This window comes from Dromaius novaehollandiae, chromosome 2 (assembly GCF_036370855.1).
Source record: "Dromaius novaehollandiae isolate bDroNov1 chromosome 2, bDroNov1.hap1, whole genome shotgun sequence".
In the NCBI taxonomy this organism is placed as follows: Eukaryota; Metazoa; Chordata; class Aves; order Casuariiformes; family Dromaiidae; genus Dromaius; species Dromaius novaehollandiae.
Genome location: NC_088099.1, coordinates 69154017 through 69174338, shown reverse-complemented (window position 1 = coordinate 69174338; position 20322 = coordinate 69154017). Strand labels below are relative to the sequence as shown.

The following is a 20322-nucleotide window of genomic DNA, read 5'->3' as shown; positions in this document are numbered from 1 at the left end:
TTTCTTAACCTGGTATGTTAGCTGAAGACTACAACTGTTGTAATGGGACCTTTAGGAAGAAAGATTACAGTTGCCAAATTTGGAATGAGAAAAACCTCACTTATGTAGAAGGGCGGATCTTTGTTGTGGATTTCTTTCCATGACATTAACATGCTCTGTTCACTGCCATGTCATATGACAGCAGAAGGCTACAGTAAAAATTTAGTAGAATGTCATATTAAAGGATATAGCACTGCTTCAAGACCAGATTAGGAAATTACAAAATTTCAGATTTAAGCAGTAACCTTCAAGTTTTTAAGTTGGCTTTAACTGGAGTATTAGGCTGATTACTTTTTGGAATCATGTAATCTAGCATGCTTGACCTTGTATCAGATGTTGGTAATTTTTGTCCTGAAAAACTGCACTGCTCATCTCCAGTGCATAATCTATTTTTCAGCTTTGTTAAGTATTTTTTTTAGAGATGTCAATGTAGCTGATATATGGGAGAGATCATTTTCGTGTCCAGTGGTTCATTGTAGGACCCTTTGCTGACATGCTGTTAGAAAAACAGAAAAAATTTGAGAGCAGTAGCTTACCAAATACCTTAAAGTAAATAGGTGAAAACTAAAATGACTGAATTTGCATGTTTGCTTATCTACAAGTATTTATTGTACATTAAAAATCTATGCATTTAATTAGATTAATAATTTTAATTAGATTAATAGATTAAATTACATTAGATTTGTACATTTAATGTTTCAATAATATACAAGTTAAACAATTTTTAACCTTAAAACGATGAGGTCTCAGGCTTGCAAAAATAAATAAATAAAAGGCAGGTAACAGGAGTATCTAAGGAGCTTTGAACTTCATTCTCCCCCCATGCTCCTCCTTTCCTCCCTTCTTTCTCACCCCACCAATATTTTGTTAGAATCCCTGGTGCTGTAGACATGACATACAGATGTTCCCACTTTGCAGTGAAATGAGACAGAACAGTGTTCTGTTTAATACTTTCAACTCCAGGGAGTCCAGCCACAGGAAGCTGCGTGTCTTTCGGCCAGTGACTATGAAATATGAAGAGTGTCTTTGACTCATTTCATGCTTGTGGATTTCAGTTTTTAATCCAGGTTTGTTGGAAGACCATGCATTATTACAAACACACACGCTTGCCCCCTAACTGAATGTTGTATCATCATTCAAGTAAGCTGATGCTTCTTTCAGAAGCAAGCATTAGTAAAGGGCGTTACTGAAACAAGTGAGTTTTCTCATGGTTCCAAGGTATTTTTATTCATGTTAACTTGTGTGAGGCCAATCTCTCCTTTGTATGAGGAGCAGAGTTTATTTTTGAGCCTGTAAATTCAGGTTCTATAGGTTTATGCTTTTTATGTGTTTATAACATATATAAATGTTATGTGTTATGTTATATAACATGTTATGTAAAATATATTAAATATATTTTTGTAGCATAGTGGAATAGTTTGGAGCATTAGATTAGGTGTTGCTTGCTCTTGTAATACTTTTTCCTTTCACACTTTTTTGAATATACTTTTCTGAGTGGAGAGGGTTCTTGTTAATAAGAATATATAAATTTAGACAAGGGCATGTATTAGGTACTATTTTAAGGAAAAAAATAAATAACTAAATTCTTGGCTTGGAAAGTAACTGTATAAAGCTACATGGAGGTCTCTGTTAGTTAAACTGTACTTGATTTCTCCTGCTCACTGCGTAATGAAGTAAACCAAAGACATCTATATGATTTGGAATAGCAGACTGCACAGGAACACGTAATTAGATGAATTCTTTTTTTTTTTTTTTTTTTTTTTTTTTTTTTTTTAAGAGCAGACTCTAATGTAACAGAAAAGGCTAGCTATAAAATTTTCTGTTTAATCAGTATTTCAAAAAGATCATTGTAAACCACATTTCAAGGAGAAGAGGTACAGGATCACTCAGTAAGAAAAACCTACAGATGAGGGCCTTATGGATCTTAAATTTTTATTTAAAGACATGCTTTTGATTAATCAGTGAGATAAATGTAGCTGGTTATTCATAGATGTGAGCATATGATGGAGGAGAGGCTGAAGGTGGAGGAATAGAATTTTTGCCTTCCACTGCCAACAGAGAGTTACAGAGAAGCTGGAAGCAGACTCTTCTTCAAAGTACACAGCCCAAGTTGCAGAAAGGGAAATGCTAATAAGATACTGGGGGGCGAGGGGGGAATCATGATGAGATTGGTTAAATCCTGGTACAAGCTGATAGAAAGGTGGTGGCACTTCCATTCTTGGAGGTACTCGGAACTCAATAGGACAAGGACCTGAGCAACCCGATCTGAATTTGTTGGTGGCTCGTCTTTGAACAAGAAACTAGTTTAGGTGACCTCCCAAGGTCTCTTCCAACCTAAACTACTCTATGATTGTAATTGTTACTTCATTTCCTTTGTAAGATTTTTCCCTTCCTAAACATGCTTGCAAAGCTATAAACCTCTTTATCTTGTGTTCTAAAATTATCTTTTGCTGGTGATATAGGCATAAGGTATGCAGTCCCAGAGTTGGAGGGGAAGGAAATGAAAAGGATAAATTGGTATACAAAAAGGAAATTCACTTGGACTAAGCTATGAATTTCTGGAAGTGCATGTACGTTCCTTGTGTAAGTGTGATGTATCATTTAGAGAAGGTATTGCATTGAAAATTGATTTCCTGATCTCATGCTTGCATTTGTTCAGTGCTTTCAGCTTACGATTTTAATAGACAATAAACTGTAGCTACATAGTGAGCTTTGAACTTACTGTGGGGGTAGTTTATATTAACTAAAATAAAATTCATTTTGTGTACAAGATTTTAAAAATATTATTGTTGAAAATACCTGGCAGCTGTATCTAGCCAAGTCTCAATAGCATTGTTTTTTTGATAGAAAATTTTAAATATTTTTAAAGAACTTAGTTCAATGTTTTTTTCCCCTCAACCCTCAGTCACATACAAACATACTCGATTCCTTGTTTTTACAAAATCCTCTGCCTTTCACACGACCTCCTTGTCATTATTCATGTACTTCAGTCGTTCTCAAGGAAAATGACCTTTCAGTACTAGGCAATACATCTCAGAGCACTTCAGTTTCATGTCCCTTAACCTTGTCTTTCCATCACTTACCATTTTCACCCTCCTTATCAGCTGCCATGAACTTGAAGACTTGAGTCTTGTCTATAGTTTCTCTCTGATTTGTTTAGTTCATATTGGAATAAATGTAGAAATAAAAAGTTTTTGCTGGACTCTCATTTGGGATGTTATACTACAAACTTGTTCATTACTCCCTTAATGAAAATTTCTTTTTGTCCTCCTTTTGTTCCATTTCTACACCTCTGTTTAATTAAAGGGGGGAAAAAAAATCACAAAAGGTACTTGTCCTCAACCCGGCAGTATAAAATGCATTTGAATCCTGTAGTCTGAGCCATTGTGAAATAAGGATCAAGCATTGTAAAGATAAGTAGGAACTCTACAACTTCAGAAATCATAACTTCAAATTATTGTGAACTCCTTTCAAAACCACTGTTAAGTGTTGTTGTTCTTTTTTGTGCTCTTGCCCAAGCCAGGTTTCTTCTGCTTTTTTTTAAGAATATTAGTAATAGACTTTTATGGGCTTACTGTGCTCTTCCCTCTAAAATATACATATACTGTTTTCATGTATACGTCTTTTGCTTACATGTACACCTTTTTAGATATATATATATATATATCTCCTTTTTCAAATGTACTGTGTTTTGTTCTCACCAGTTTAAAAAAACTTCCATCCAAAAGGAGTGATCTGATGTCTGTTTAACTTTGGCGTTTAACTGACAACTGAAATAATGTTAACTTGCATAGTAATAGCATTTTATCTTCTCCATCTGTTGTTAGAGCTTGAGCATTTACCCTCGCTGGTACATATGGTACTCTTTCTCCTCCTTCCTTCCTCGGCCTCTTCTCTTTGCCCCATTCTATATGGAACAGCTTTTCCATGAACATAGCTAAATTCAGTGTGTATTCTTACTTGATATTTCATTCACTTAATTCTGTGAATTACCAGTTTGGCTTTGCACAGCTGTATTTCCCAATTATGCTTGCGTCTCCTGCATTGCATTCTGCTCTCAAATCTGAAATATGCTAGTGAGCTCAGTGTTAAGAATTTTTTCACTGCTGTGTCTCTGGCAATAAGTTTTCATGCCTTACTTTATATAAACATTTTTTTCATGAACATTGAGTTGCTTAGTTTTTAATTTTGTTTGCCACTACACACAGTTAACCTGATTTCCTTGTAGAGGTTACGTTATAGGAATGCCATTTTGGCTTCTAACTAAAACAGGGCTTTTGGCATATGAAAAATAGGAAGGCAGAAGAAATTTAATGGCTTGACTTTTCTTATAAAATGTCGAGTATTGACATACTTGACAGTGATACCATTGGTGGTGTTATGAGTGAATGTTAGTGTTTAGCTGCTTTCAGTAATGATAGTCATATCTTGAAGGACTCTTTTTCAGTTGGTCTGCAGAGTGCAGCAAGGGAAGGGTACTGTTCTGACTTGTGCTCCATGAGCTTTTCCAAGGAGATTTTGCAGTATTCTTGGGCTAGAACTGTAATTATTCTTTTTTTTAAAAAAAAAAAGTGCCTTCAATATGAAAGGCAAATCTGTGATAAAGCAAATTTTACAGCAAGTTGAGAAGTTGCAGAATCTTAGAATGCATGAAACTTTCATGGAAAAAGTAGCCTCTATGGTAAACTGGAATATGGTCGGTAGACGAAGCCCAGAGTAACCGAGAATCCTTTTATGGGTAGCAGCAACAGCTTACCAGTGTGTGCCTTTGGAATTTGTAGAAAATAACTGAAGGCTTGGTGTACACCAAAAAGCCTGCAAGTTCTTCTGTAGTGTAGCTCTAACTATGCAGCACAAAGAGTGTACATGGCCACCTTATACAGCTGGTCTCTTTACAGAAATGCTGAGCAGAAGTCATTCTGTATATAAATTTCTCTAAAAAGCAGCAGAAAGATGTTCTTGTAAATATTTTTTACTTAATTGCTAGTTGCTAGTTAGAAGCTAGCTAGCTTAATTGCTAAATGTTAGTTTAGATGATGAGATCTCAGAAAAGAGATAATGGAAACACTGGCACAGTCTCAACAACCTTGCAGGTGTTATGATAAAAAAAAGCCTTAAGAACTTCAAGAGCACCACAAGGGCAAGCCCAGGCTGTACAGATGTTTCCTTCAGTTGTTTGTGAAGGGAGGGCAGAGGTTGCTACTGTTCTATTGTTCATCCCTTTTCTCTTGGGGTTTTACTCTGCTTTAGTTTATCCTCATCAGTTCTCAGAACAGCAGAATTCTCTACTAGGGTATTCCAGCCTGGGAGCGAGAGGTCTTGCCTTAAGACCTGGCAGACCAGGAGAATCAGATAGTCAGGGCAAACAGTTCTATTATAAAGATCAGCAGTGACAGAGCAATACCTAATGAGTGGAAGATTGAAATGGCATTGTTTTAGATAGAGCGTGGAGAAAGGAAGAGAAACTACCTGCAGTTTTACAGTGTTTGCATGTTAGCTGAACCAATGGCAAGTTTGCTCTCCTTGCAAGGAAGGTCTCTGTTTCTTGATGAAAAGATTGGTTGGTTGGTCTGGTGAGTGTTCTCTTTTATTGATTTAAAATATGATGCTTGTGGCATGCTGTGAAATAAGGAAGGTGAATATGTTAGTAAAATGTGGAATAAGATATGGCCAGAAAAGATATTTGCCTTGATGTTTGTAGTACTTCTTTACTTCAATGAGTAACTAAATGCTAGAAGCACTATTGGAGTTGTGGAGATTGAAGTTTCTGCAGCTACAGCATGCTGCGCTGCTGAACACTTTACGAAGGGTAGAGCTCTATTGTCACTCATTGTTTTAAGGGTTGAATTTGGTCATTTTCCGGGTTAAGTTTTTGGTTACCTTTTTGTACTTTGGAAGGTTATAGAATGAATCAGTAACTCTTTCAGAGCTAATGTGAATGAATGGAACTGCAGTAATTCAATACATAAACCCTCAGCAAATACTATTGAAAATATATATCCCACACTTAGTCTCTAGAAGTATTATTGAGATAATTGAGAATTTGCTTTGTGTTTATGTACAGTATATGAACAGAACTCTCAACTGATCTTTTCTGTCTCAAATGATCTCTCACTTTGCATTGGACGGGGATATAGAGCGATTGTATCTAGTTGTATCACAATTTGCGTATAATTTTGTGGGAGCTTTCAAAATGGTTAACTTGGAGCAACTTGAATTCCGCGTAGAATTTGTTAATAGAGTTACAGCTCTGCTATGACAAAACATAGAAAAGACGTGCAGTGTGATTGTTCTTTCCCTCACTAGGAATTCAATTAGCTTAAACTAAAAATAAATTTTAGGGTTTTTTATTTTTAGCTTGACTTCCTAAGGAAATAAGGCTTATGTCATCGCCCTGCCCCTCCATTCCCACTTTAGAAAATCTGGACATTTGCAGTCAAATCTAATGTAGGAGTGGAGTTTTCAAAGATGTATATATACAAAGATGCTGTATACCGAAACTTTTTATTTATTTTTCCCATATGTAACTGTTAATTTTTTGAATGAATTTGCCATATGGACATATATATATATAAAATTAGAAAGACTGTAACATGAACTCATTCCATGACCTTGCAGCTAGTCTTCATTGCTGAGTAATATTTTGATTATGTGTTTAAAGCAAGCAGTAATGGGTAGTAGTTAAGTACTATCCATTGAGTAATAAACAATATTTAAGGTTTTGGGTTTTTTAACTGAGTTGAATAAGAAAAGGAGCATGACACTTTTGACAGAACACATTACCAAAAAAAAAAAAGCCAGCTGATAATGTATGAAGCTAGATTACTAAATCCAAGAGAATTCTTTGGAGAAAAATACAAACACGAAGCAAGTCATTGCTTTGCTATACATAAATACTTTCATCAAGTGAATATGTGTTAAGCTGTATCGTGATACTGTAAGTTGCGTAGCGTGCTACCCAGACAGTGTTAGCTGTGGGGATTGCTTTGTCTTTTGTTTTGAGGTTTATTTTGTTTGCTTTTGTTTTTAAAAAGGAGGCATCTGATAATGTAGTTTTGGTGAAGGGCTGTCATTTCAGGACTGCATAGGAACAGACCAGTTCCCTTGATTTGTTTTTAAACATTTAAGATTTTTGTGTCGTCTGTCTGTATCACCTTAAAGTAAGTTCTGCCTGCATTTCTTTTTCTGAGATAGAAAGTAGGAAGTACTTTATAGTCATTGTATTTATTGAGATTGATCTACTGGGCATACAAGTTGCAAATACAGAAGGCGTAGTTGAAAGCTAATAAAGTTATTAATCATTCTTCAGTTTAATTTTTAACTAAGATTTAAGATTTAAACATTAGAAAGAGGATTTTATGTCTTTACTCCACTTGTTTTGTGGTGTGGTGTCTGTGTTGTTCAAAGTGCCAAAGTATGAGTATTGTAATTAAAAGATGAAAATGGCCTAGCTCCTTTTAGGATAGCTATTTGACAGCTCTTTCTTTTCTCAGTACCCTGCAGGGTCTGGCAGGGGGAAACAGCTTCTAGTCTCAGCCTTTAACCAGGACTGTAGCTACATGAAATGATAGGATACAACAAATTGATGATATGCCCTAAAATTGCTTTAAAGAAAATGAAGTTACTTTCTGGTAATAGATGTTACATTTTACTAGAGTGGACTGGTTTTTGCGTATTTTTGGGTGAACCATCTATGACATCGGTAGCATCTTCACCAATATTGGTTGCTTCTGTTTCCAGCTGCTATAGTGTGTTTCAGCTTTTTCAGTGCAGTACAGTTGAATAAGCCACAACTTCAATTCCAGAAGTCCCAGACCTGTTAATTGTTGGAGACTGAGAGCGCCTTCTCACGAAGTATCACTGTACATTTGCCCTATTTCTTGGCAACTGTCCTAAATATCAGCTGTTCGTCTCTCCTGAAAACAGGATACTGGATTAGATGGACAGCCTGACAGCATGCTAATTCTTGCATTCATTGTTTTGTTTTTGTTGTTCTTTTACATTTAAGCAATAGTTCTCTCAGGCACAATTTTATAAAGATTATATAGATTCCTTCACTCCTAGATCATAATGAGCGAAGAAGAGTTTCTTAGTGTCATATACTGTGTGTGGACATTATTTTGATAATGCTTAGGAATCTATTATAATCAGCCAAGCTGCTTTGCAAAGAACCTTAATTAACTGCCCTTCTTTTCTGTGCTAGATTGTCCTCATCTGTGTTACCACTTCCCTTTTGGTTATGGTTTGTCCTCCACTTCTCTGTGTCAGCATCTGTTCTGCTCTTGTGCTGTGAGATTAACTACAGGACACTTTGCACTTCTGAAGCAGCCTATGCTAATTTCCCATTAGCTGTACATAAAGATGCTGCCATGTTTTGGCTTTTGTAAAATACAGTCAGTGACATCTGTAGTCACTGTTATCCACACCTAAAACGTTTTCAGGTGATGTAGAGAATCTTATTAAATAATTGAGCTCCTGCAAACTCTTGCATATTTAAGTTGAAGTAGCAGATGTGTGTTGTCTGTAGTTGGCCTTCTGCTGGGAGTGGAAGTGAACTGTTAGATCTACTCTGCGGTGTGGTGTGTGGTGGGTTTTTTGTTTTTGTTTTTGTTTTTTGTTTGGTTTTTTTTGTTTGTTTTTTGTATTTCACAAAGTCTGTAACCGTGACTTGGACTCTTGGCATAGGATGAAGTATTCTTTAATTTACTATGAGCACATCCTTTATCTTTTACACAGGCATTTTTAAATTAGAGTTTATTTCCAGTTTTCCTAAATATTTAACTTACATTCATTTACTGATTTTCAACAGGTCATCTGAACAAGAATCACCAAAGTGAGTTTTCTTTTAACTTTCTGTTATGGAACCTTTAGTTTTAAGATATGTAATAAAATACATAACTTGAACTGAATTTTCAAAATACTGGTCTGATATGGTTAGAAGACAGAAATAAATGTATAAACCAATGAAGACTGTAAAGCTTTTTTGAAGAATTAAGACTTGGGATCATGGCGTGGCAAGTCCAAGTCCTAATATGCCCCTAACCACTGTTAACAGAAAAGTTGCTTTTTAAACTGTTCAGTAGAACATTTTGTAAAAGTTTAATGCTAAAATCCATTGGTAATTTTATCTGCTAACTCTTTAGTGCCACAGAGCATTTACTGACACAATCTGTCACACTTGTATTTTTTTTTCCCCCCTTACACTGGAGAATCATTGTGAACTGTAATCTGATGTTGTAAGTGAAAATGTTTAACAACTATACTCTGAAAAATGTATTAGCATGATGTGATTACATATGCAGTATGGCTACTTACTTAACAAGGGATCATGGAAGGTCTTGGAAGCTACTAGATCAAAAACAAAATTTTGAAGGTATAATTCTGTATTTGAAGTGTCGTTATAGTTCACTACTTCAAATTGAGAGCAAAGTGAACAATATTTCCTGCACTCTGAAAAATATTTTCTGTAATAACTGAAAACTCTGAAAAAGTTGCACAAAACATTTAGTTCACATCTCCAAGTAAACTGAACATCAGAAATATTAACACAAAAATAACTTTGTGCTCCGTGCGGCGCTCTGTGGCCCTTCAGAATGTTTCTTAGTTGCACTCAGATTTCTACAAACCAAGAAATGAGTATCTGCATTATTAAAGTTTGCAGCATTGGTTGTCCTGTTTGTTAAGCCTAAGTTACATTCTTTGTTGGCATCTGGCAGTGGCCACCGGGAATCATTCAGAAAGGCTCACATACGTAATTATATATTAGACTATGACAAGAGAAGGGACAAATATTTGAACTTACAGATTTTAATGCCGGTATTTATTTGCATATACTTCTGCTACCTTCATCCTATGAGAATTCAATGTTGCTTTTAGGAATGGTGAAGAAGTTTATTGAATATGAATTGTGTACATACTATAATACACAACTAAGAGCATGCATAAGGGTCAAATATGCTTCATTGCAATACTGAGTTGTCATTAGCAGTGCAGAGTATTCTTGCTAAGTCTCCTGCCACTGAGCATGATCTGAGATGCAAGTGAAAGGTTTGTCTGCATTGGGGTAATATGGGTGGTAAGGACTCATTTTTGCTGTACATACAGTTATATGTCATTGGTATGAAACTATCTGAGCTTTCCCCAAGTCAGAGCATTTTCATGAAGTGTTATGTGGTATGTATGAAGATGAAGCAGTTAGTATGTATCATATCTGTAAGTGTGATCCAATTAAAGAAGAGTTTTAATTGTATTAGACAGATGTGTGCTTTTCTTCCCCTTCAGAAGTATACATACAGCTAAAGTGAACATTGCCACCAGGCAGCTTAGCCAATTCTAAGATTTGAGGCATTTATTTACTTTACTTAGATTTTTTTCTTTATTTCCCAAATTTTAAGATTATGATTACATCAACTACGGAATATATTAGCTGCCATTAAACAGCTGTTTATTTCATTTCTTATTTCTTGGACAATTTACCGTGGGGCTTTTGCATACTACCCCCTTTCAGAGGGGCAGTGCTGAGATAGCACCCATAAGAGGAATGAAGAGTGTGCTGGGACTTTGCAAGAATTAGAGTGGAATCACTGCATAAGTTTTTTCATGTGTAGGGTTGGCAACTGAAGTACCATTCCCTGGGCTTCAACTCTAGTATCCTTCATGTTACTGTGATTTCTTGTACCACTGCAACAGTATCTTTCACTGCTAACCTCCAGCTATTTTGCTAATAATGTTTCTGCTTATCTAGTTTTATGTTGTCCAGTTTTGGATGTCCACTGATCAAATGATATGCTTAGATCATCCTCCAGTCTTGCTACTTTGCACCACAAGAACTGGTATTAAATCAGAAGTACAAAGCTGGCTGCGTTTTGAACTAAGCAGTACATTTGTAGGTTTTTACTCTGGTGGATTTAAAACTCGGGATAACAGTACCCTTTTAATATTTATTTCTTTTTTAAATGAAGGAATGTATTGGGAAATAGTTCAACTCAGAATTCTCTGACCTATACCTCACCTAAAGCCTTGTCTCCGTCTCCCAATGGAGTTGGTAACATTTCAGGCTCTTACCTGTTGGAAGGAGTGGATAAGCAGTTCCTAGAAACGTATGACAACGTTACAAAAACGAGCTTAACAGAAGATTCCAGTCAATACTACTGCGATAAGGTATGTTCAGTGTTGTTCTTTCAAACTCAAAACTAGTATAAAATGTAGCTTTGAACTGTAGATTATGTACCTACATAAATTGTGGCTATATTGCGGGATGAGCATGTTTCACACATTAATAAGGATAAATCTTTTCTTATTAGTTGGATTTACCCCGTGCTGTGTACCCAATATGATGGGTGAGGCTGCAAACTGCACTGGTTCGCATAGAGTCCAGGTTTCCAGAAGCATCTGCCAGGGAAGTTCCTAGTAGAATGGGGAATCCTTACATGATTAAGTCCTATCTACTTGTCTTCATGGAAAGATCAGATAACTCAAGCTGCTGTATGTCTCAATAGCAAGCACAACTCTGCTCTAACCCCAACACTTCCTCTTTAGGACTGCTAAAAATCATACTTTGAATGCTGAGGTGACTAGAGAGCAGCCACTCCCTGCTAGTTTTATGGTAGCCTGTCGTTTCTCCCCTTTTTCTCCAGCCGCATTAGTGCTGTACAGTGGCCTGCAGCTTACCAACCTGCCTTCCCAATAGCTGCTGCCAGATTTTATCTACTCTGGCCTGGGGTCTCCTGCAGAAGGTGATAATGCTCCCTTTTACAGGGAAGAACTGGGAAGAAGTAGTTGCTTCATAATCCTCACAATAAAAGCTCTTCAAATGGTATTACATGTAACCTTTTTTCTTTTTACGTTGCCTTTAGCAAAGACAGCACACTGAAAATTTCAACTGGAGGTATCAGTTGAGAAAGCTGAGGGTAACAGGGTTAGGACAGAGAAACCATTGAACACATTGACCATGATATATGTTGCTGTTTTTACAATAATAAGCAAGAAAAAGGTTACAGTAGTGAGTATATTCTATAACCTTAGCTTCTTCCTATTTTAAACATGGATTTACTCATTGCATTCGTCTAGAACATATCTAAATTTGGATACGCTGTGTTCTAATTTGCTGCTATTTTATTTTAAAAGTTAGGAAAGTGTTTTTTAATATATGTTGCAGAATGAACTAATTGAGGGAGACTTACTTTTGGTGCGTATCACACCAGATGAAGATGGGAAGTTTGGATTTAATCTAAAGGTAAAACAGCGCTCTCTTATTTTCAAAGGATTTATATAGATCTCATGCTTTGGCATATAATTATTTTTCATCTTTAATGTGATGCTTTGGGGAATGCAGTAAATCCTGCAGAGGTTTCTTATGAACCAAGTATTTTTAGAAGTGGCAGCCTGATCCTTAAATGATACAGCCACGTTTACCAAAATAAGTCTCTACTAGTCCTGTGTTCTTTAGTTGTGTATACTTAGGGCATGATGTATTTCCAATTAGACTGCCTATTTAGCTGCTTAAATGTAAACTTGGAAGCCTAATTTAAGGCATCAACCTATGGAAAATTGGGCCTCAGTGTTATAAAACGAGTTAAATAGTTTGTGCTATCCTATTGAATATATCAATAAAAATACCACACTGGAAAAGTGAGAATTAATTTATGAAGAAAACGGAAATAAATGTTGATAGGCCCATCCCCTGTATATTTTTGGCAAGTCCTCTCTGGAATTCCATTTAAGTAGCCACAGTAGTGTGAAGTAGCTGTAGTATCAGTAAAATCAAGAGCAGAGTTTGGTCTTCTCACCTTGGTCATTTATTGGTGGGGCAGTGCTAGAACTTTAATTTGTCAGGTAAAGGGAATAATGGAGTATAGTTCTCTGGGCATTGGATCCTACCTGATCCATTGCAGGTTCAGCACAGTATCTAAGAATGCTGTTTGCCTTGTGAGTTCAAATGCCTCATTAGGCTTGGTGGGTAGGGTTACAATAAATGCTGCATTTCATTTGTTTATTGCCTGCTGGTTAAAATGTATGGGCAAGCAGACATTGAACACCCACACTGACTCTAATTTATTGGAAATTAATAACTGGTAAATTCAAAAGCAAAAAAACTGGCACTTACTGGTGAAAATTCAGTCTTACAGACCCTGTCTGTAATGACACAACATGGGCCTCAAGTAATTGTCTATTTTTGTTTTTAAATGCTGTCTACCCTTACATTTATGGTTGTTATTTACTTGACATTCTTCCAGGGTGGTGTAGATCAAAAAATGCCATTAGTGGTGTCACGAATAACTCCAGGATCACCTGTAAGTAAATTCCTACAATTTTTAACTGCTCCTTTGCTACTCCATTCCACCCTCAGTTAGGTGTTTATATACACGAACTTGGGAACCCTCAACCAGTACAAGATAGCAGCTGAGCTGTTCTCTTTAGAAATCAGTTTCATCATTGGTTTATTAAGCCAAGGGGCATTGTTAGCCAAACAAGATACAAGTAGAGAGTATGGTCTGCTTTAGCTTCCCCTTGTCCTCCCAAAAAACATATGAATTGGAAAACATTTGAAGAAGGACAGCAGGCATGACTGAAGGTATGGAACAGTGTTCATAAAACAAATGATTAGTCTGGGCATCTGCACCCTAGAAAAAATAAATTATTTAAGGGAGATGTAGTAGTGATCTGCAGGATTAAGTAGGACCATTGTGAAAAGGGTAGCGGGGGATTTCAGTACAAGAACGAGGGTCTATCAAATTAAGAAGTGGCTCTTCATGTAACAGATAGTAGACCTGTAAAGCTCCTTAAAAAGGATGCTGTGAATAAGAAAGCTTTACATGGGGTCAGGAGAGGACTTGAAAAATACTTGGGAGAAAAAGCTGTTGAAGGTTACTGAATAGGCAAACCACACCAGGCTAAGGAAACCCTTAGAGCTAGAATCAGTTGTAGGACAGGAGAATACTCTGGATGGGAATACCTGTTTGCACTGTCCTTATTTTGCTTATGGCTGCCACTGGAGATAGATTTCTGGGCGAAGCGGAGCATTTGTTTGAATCAGTACAACCATTCTTGCATTCTTATGTTGCATTGTGAAATGATGACGGTGACAGAACATCTTGATTTTTTTTTTTCCCTGAATAATTAGTCTAACAAATTTGTAATTTTTTCGAACAAATCCTACTTATTTTAATTTTTTTCACTCATCTTCTTTCAACATATATTTCCCAACTCTCATAGAATACTCTCAGTGCAAACTTGATAGAAATATTCCTCACTTAATCCTGAAAATCTGGTGTACTCTCCGTATTGCAGAGTCTTGAAATTTGGTAAGCGGTCACAGGAATGATAGCTAAATGTCATGATGTAAATTGCAATAAAAAGATTGTGTGAGAGTAGTTTTGTGTCCCATTTATGAATTTGTGGCTTAACATAATTATTTGGATAGAAGAGTAATAGGAAATTATCATTATAATTTAAATTCCTTAAGTGGAAAATTAAAATGTCCTTAAAAACACTCACATTCAGCCTAGGTAATTTCTTAAAGGTGATTTGAGATGATGATTATGTAGAAGAAGCAGGTTCATTCCACAATCAGCTAAAGGCTTCCAGAGGTAGTGATTTCCTTTTGGCAGATTCAGATTGTCTTCTGAGAAGCATTGATCTGTTTTTCTCTTTGCTGATTGGAAAGGGAGTTGAAGTAGCTGAACTTCTAACTTAGGCACCTCATTTAAGTGTCTGCAGTTAGTAGGCATAGGCATAGACCCAAGTGACCAATTAGCCCTTTAGCAGGCTAAGCCACCAAGCAAGTTAAGTTATCAAGGGTCAGAAAATAAACTGGGAACTGTTATCTAATACATTTTACTCAACAGCAGTGCTACAGAAATCATTTCATATTGCAGCAAGGGGAAAAAAGATAGATACTTATTTTTAGAGCATAGCAGTATTAACATTGGTTATACTGTTTTCCATAAACTAAAATTCATCTGGTCTTGACTGTCTAATGAAATGTAGCTGACACTTGAAAGTTCAAGTTTAGTGGAATGTGGAATGCATTTTTAGGTTACTTTAGCTACACAGAAGCTCAGTGTTACCATTCCTTCATTGTATTTGCTATTATTTTAACTTGCTCTTGGTTTACTCGTTACCTTGCAAATTGCCCTCAGGGACACTATTTGGTAAATGCTAATATTACTTCTCACGTTCATAAGCTATTTTTTCTTTCCTCCTAAAAGATCTCTGTCTCTTTGGGTGGGGGCAGGACGACAAATCTACAGACTAAAATAAGGCAGCATTTTCCTTTCCACATCCTAAAGTATTTTTAAAGTCTCCTTCCAAAACAGCAGCTTTCCAGAACACTGGAAGGATTTGGGGAGAGGAGAGAACAGGAGAAGGAGATGAGAGAGAGCATAAATCTAAAGAAGAAAAATCATTTATTAGATCTGTTATTTTTAATGGAAATCCAATACTGATTTTTTTTTCCACAAGTAGTATTAATATCCTAAGGTGATAAAGAAGTCATCATGGTTGTAATTAATTGAGTTGCTCATTGAAAAATAGCATGCCTGCTTCTTGGAGCCAAGAATGAAGTGATTAGCATAAAATGAAACATAGGGTGTGTCAGTAGGATAGGAAGCCTTCGACATAATTAATTGTCTGGAAAAGCTTGGTATCTGAAAAATCTACAAATTATGCTTAAATGGAAGGAATTAATTCCCTTTCAAGACATTTTTTATACAGTTGGATGATTCAAGCGAGGGATGACTAAGACATTAACATGTCACATGATTAACACAGTTTCTTTGAGCATAGATATTCATCTCTCCCTGTAATAAAGAATAACTGCTAGCAACTGGCCAAGAAATCTAAATTAAACACAAATATAGGAGATCCAGGAACCTTCCCTTCTGTATTCTTGTTGACTTCTTGATGCTCTGACTGGTCTGATAAGGTCTGTATGACTGATATGGTCTATATATCATTTATCTTTTCAAATAATATCACTAGCAATACTAACAATAATATCTCAGAGTAATAAATCAATTGTTCATAGTTGCATTCTTCAAAGTTACCTTTAGAAAACATACCAAGTATGGTAGGTGCTCTTCTGAGGAGCTGTGAATACCCAGCTAAATCAATGTACATGAATGTCATGGCTATTTTAAATTCCTTTCTTTCTCTGTTTGCATTTCCTTGTCTTTTGTTCATCATTTTTGATCTTCCCCATTTTTTATTATTTTCCTTCCTTCTTTCTTTAGAAAAAGTTGGGGGAAACTCTCTTGTTTTTTTAAGCAGCTTTTCTGATTGGGTTTTTTCTTCTTGCATATATTCCTTTTTCTCTCTGCCTTTTCTTTTTCTTTCCCTTTTTTGATACTCATGCACATTTCAAGTTTTCTTTCCTCTTTATCCCCTGGTACAAATAGTTCCTGACTGATTTTCTTCTTTATACTCTCTCTTCTACGTTTTTGTTGCGTTTTTCCTCCTGTTGGTTCTGTCATCACCTCTCCTTTGTCGTCTCCCGTTTGTTACTTGGTGATACAGTACCTCACTGATAAACTTACCTCGGATGCTATTCATGCTTTCTGTAAGGCATAACTAGAATCAGGAGGAGAGGGCTTATCATAACTCCTTGTTCACATTTTGTTTTTTAATAGAGCACATTAGATAAATACAGTTCAGAAAACCTGTGCTGGTGTTAAAGACGTGAGGCAATTATGAATAGAGTATAGCAGGCTGTAACAGAGCATATCTTATAACGCATATAAAATGGAGTGCATGTCTAAGTACATCACTCTTGTGTAGCTGGGCGTTTCCTGGACAAAATAAAAATCAACATAACAGTGAAAATAAAATTGTCATGCCACTTGGCACTCTTCAAAAGTTGTAGAATCTTGCTTGTTCATAGTCTGACCATAGCTTGAATTACTTTGCATTGGACTTGGAGCAAAGTATACTCAGCATGACGGAAAAAAGCCAAACATACCCTTGAGGTTAGCAGCTAATCTAATCCAGGACAAGAAGATAACAATAATGTGAGTTTTAATTTGGCATGGGGGCAACTCACTCCCCAAAGTGAGTTTGGGGAATGTCATGTTCTGTAGATTATATTCAGTTTCCAAACATGATTTTTGAGGCTATTACTTTTCAATACTTCATAAAAATTGAAGCTTGCTTTCTAAATACGTCTGTGTTATCTTATGTGCCCAAAGTCCTTTTTTGAGAAATTCATTTGCAAATAAGTTGAACTATCAACTATTCAGATTCAGAGTCTGAAATGTAGATCTTTAAAAGCAATCTGGTGATGGTTATTTGATTAAAAACAAATCTTTTTATATCTATAAATATGCTGTCTGAATTTTCTCATCTTCATTGGGAGGCTTCGAAGCCATCAACACAGCTTTAGATCTGAATCCTTTGATAAAACTTACGATACAGAAGATGAAACTCTGTCAGGATAACTCTGAAGACTTTGCTTACGTGATGAACTTAATATCCTGATTTTTTCCTCCTTACATGACTGGATACAATGACATTAATGTGTTTCTTTGGTCTTGAAACAGGCTGATAAATGCATTCCAAAACTGAATGAAGGTGATCAGATAGTATTAATTAACGGCCGAGATATCTCAGAGCACACGCATGACCAGGTGGTAATGTTTATAAAAGCCAGCAGAGAATCTCACACAAGAGAGCTTGCACTTTTAGTCAGGCGGAAAGGTAACTACATTAATTTTATTTACTTTTAGTGTGTTTGAGACTGTTGCACTCATGCTTGGTTGTATCCCCTCTTCTGCTTACATAAATGTGTTCTCAGTGCCTGGGACTTGGTCTGTGCTAAAAACTAGATCCCTCTGCATATGAATTTCTAGCATAAATTGTTTTAACAGTAGCCTCTTACCATTACAACAAAGAATGTATCAAGTTAGAATTTCTCCTTAATTTAAACTCTAAAGTCTGAATAAGCACTTTTTTTTGTAAGTGTAGGATAATTTAATTAATCCTTAGTTCTATGTTTGTAAATACCCATGGTTTATTCCACAGCACAATTATATGGTAAAACATAAAATACATCAAATAGGCATTTTTTTCATTCTTATAATAGATGTTACGAGCTTGATGACCTGTGCTGGCTACTCACCAAGCTTCTGTCAGCAAACAAGAAACAGTCTTTGATGTATGTAGGGTCTTAAGGCTTTGTTTTTTAAACGGAGTTTTGTTTAGACTCCACATTTCATTCAAAGGATATTGTTTTAACTTTTGAGTTACTAATATACTGGCTATGGATGCTTCAAGGGAACTGGAACTCATAGCCCAATGGCTTGTCTCCAGGGACCCATCCTGCTCTCTCAGACTTGCTCTGTACTTGAATGCAAGTAGATCCCCAGGAGCTTTTGGAAGTTGTGAAATTTCTGGTTTATTATTTACTTTCTAGGAGCTGTAACAGACCTTAACTAACACACATGCTTATGGAAGGGCTTTTCACAGAGTTTCTGATTACACTGTGAGTTAGAAATCTGCAGTGATTATGCATCACTAGGGAGAAGGAGGAAAGAAAATGACTTAAATGTTACGCTCCTCTGCAACATTTACTTTATTTTAAATTTCATAGGTTTCTAGGAAGACAGATGGGTTCTTGGTCTTGTTTTCCCTGAACATGGTCTTGCTACTATTATGCCAGGCCTCTCTATTGGCACTTCGCAGTATTTGGCCTTTCCTTAGCTTTGCTAGTCCTATGTCTGCTTGCAGATAGAAGTCTCTGCTCTTTACTAGAGGTAGCCTGTGGCCCCATGTCAGTCATTTGTATAGGCATGAGTGTGAACCGCTCCCTATTTTGTGTAGTCTGGCAGGTGTGAGCTATTCTGATCACTGCAGAGAACACCTGTAGATGGACACCTTCAGTGATATGATGGCTTTCACAGGGAGACAGTGGTTCTACTCAGTTCATAAGTTCAGAACACTAATTATGTTCTAAAACTTTTCAGGCAATTTATTTTATTTTATTTTATTTTTTATTTTTTTATTTTTTTTACCATGGTGGACATTGTGAGCCATTAGCCTGTCAAGCAGTTCATTGAGTAAGACTAGGCTGCAGCAAGAAACTGTGCTTGGATGTCAGGTTCTTGCCTTCATAGGTAGGTTCCTTGAGGAGTTTCATTTTCATAAAGGCTATGAGGGCCTGTTACTACTAGTAGCTTCTACAGTAGCATAGTCTAGCTGCTGGTTGAATCTATCGCTGATATTTGCTTTCTGTAGTCTATTCCATGTCTCCTCTTTGTAAACTTTGTCCTTACAGTCTGGTAAATTTTAATGAAAATGTGTTGCAAACGCACTAATGCTGTATGTAGAGGATCTTTATTTTCTATACATCTTCCAGTAGTGAAACAGTTTGCGGAGCCCAGATCAGAAGATGAATCTGATTCCCAGAATCTCCCAGAATCTCTTCTTCCTAACTGTTCTGAATATGGTGATACACTGGAGGAGTCTATGGAACAGCTAAAGAAAGGGCTGGAAAGTGGGACAGTCCTTATTCAGTTTGAGGTAGGTAGGTAATATTCAATTTGCAAATGCCATTAATACAGACCAATAGCTGTGACCAACAAAGTAATGGAAGGACTTAAATATCTTGGCATTTTTATTGGTTGTGTTCACTCTTATCCCAAGAGAGTAAGTGTATGACTTGTCCATCAGTTTCACCCTTCCCTGCTTGAGGTAGGGGAGAGTAAGTTGCTGGTCTTGCGTAAAACATAATCTACTTAGAGTTTGTTTTAATTTACAGATTTCTAGCTCAAGTACGCAAAGCTGACTAATATATATATTTATATATATATATATTTTTTTTTATTGGGTAGGATAGTGGGGTTTTGACAGTGGTCAGTGTTGTTTGCAATTTGGTTCTTTTTCAGTGCTACTCAATGAAATTTCTTAAACATCTTTTATACTCTTAGATTAGTTGTCATATTTTGCCTTCTCTGATGTAATAACAGCAGCAAATTAACTGTTCCTGCTCTTCTTTTCCTAGAGGTTTATATGAAAGTGTTGGAATATTAATTTCTATTTGAAGGATAATTTGGAAAGTCCAGCTCTGTGGTGTTTTCCCTAGTGTTCTAAAACACTGATTGTTATGTCTTGGGCAAACTAGGTGAAATTCCCCCATATATAGGATGTGACTTAGGAGCTGCTGTATAGATTAATTGATTAATGTTTGTTCTTCAACATGTTAACAAGGAGTGCCATAGAAAACTGACTAATAAAATGTTTGCATAGTTTATTAAACTGATTCCTTCACTGTTAGCGTAAGAAATTGGAAAA

General features: G+C 36.2%; 1 protein-coding gene across 5 annotated transcripts in view; it reads left to right on the top strand.

Moving 5' to 3' along the window:
• PTPN3 (protein tyrosine phosphatase non-receptor type 3) overlaps positions 1–20322 on the top strand; it is a 178911-nt gene that overhangs the window by 132734 nt on the left and 25855 nt on the right. For all 5 annotated transcript variants that reach the window (XM_026099877.2, XM_064506726.1, XM_064506725.1 and 2 more), the window contains 6 exons: positions 8849–8872; positions 11001–11199; positions 12197–12274; positions 13275–13331; positions 17574–17730; positions 19388–19551. In XM_026099877.2, the coding sequence (XP_025955662.2) occupies positions 8849–8872; positions 11001–11199; positions 12197–12274; positions 13275–13331; positions 17574–17730; positions 19388–19551 (679 nt within the window). The remainder of the gene's footprint in view (positions 1–8848; positions 8873–11000; positions 11200–12196; positions 12275–13274; positions 13332–17573; positions 17731–19387; positions 19552–20322) is intronic.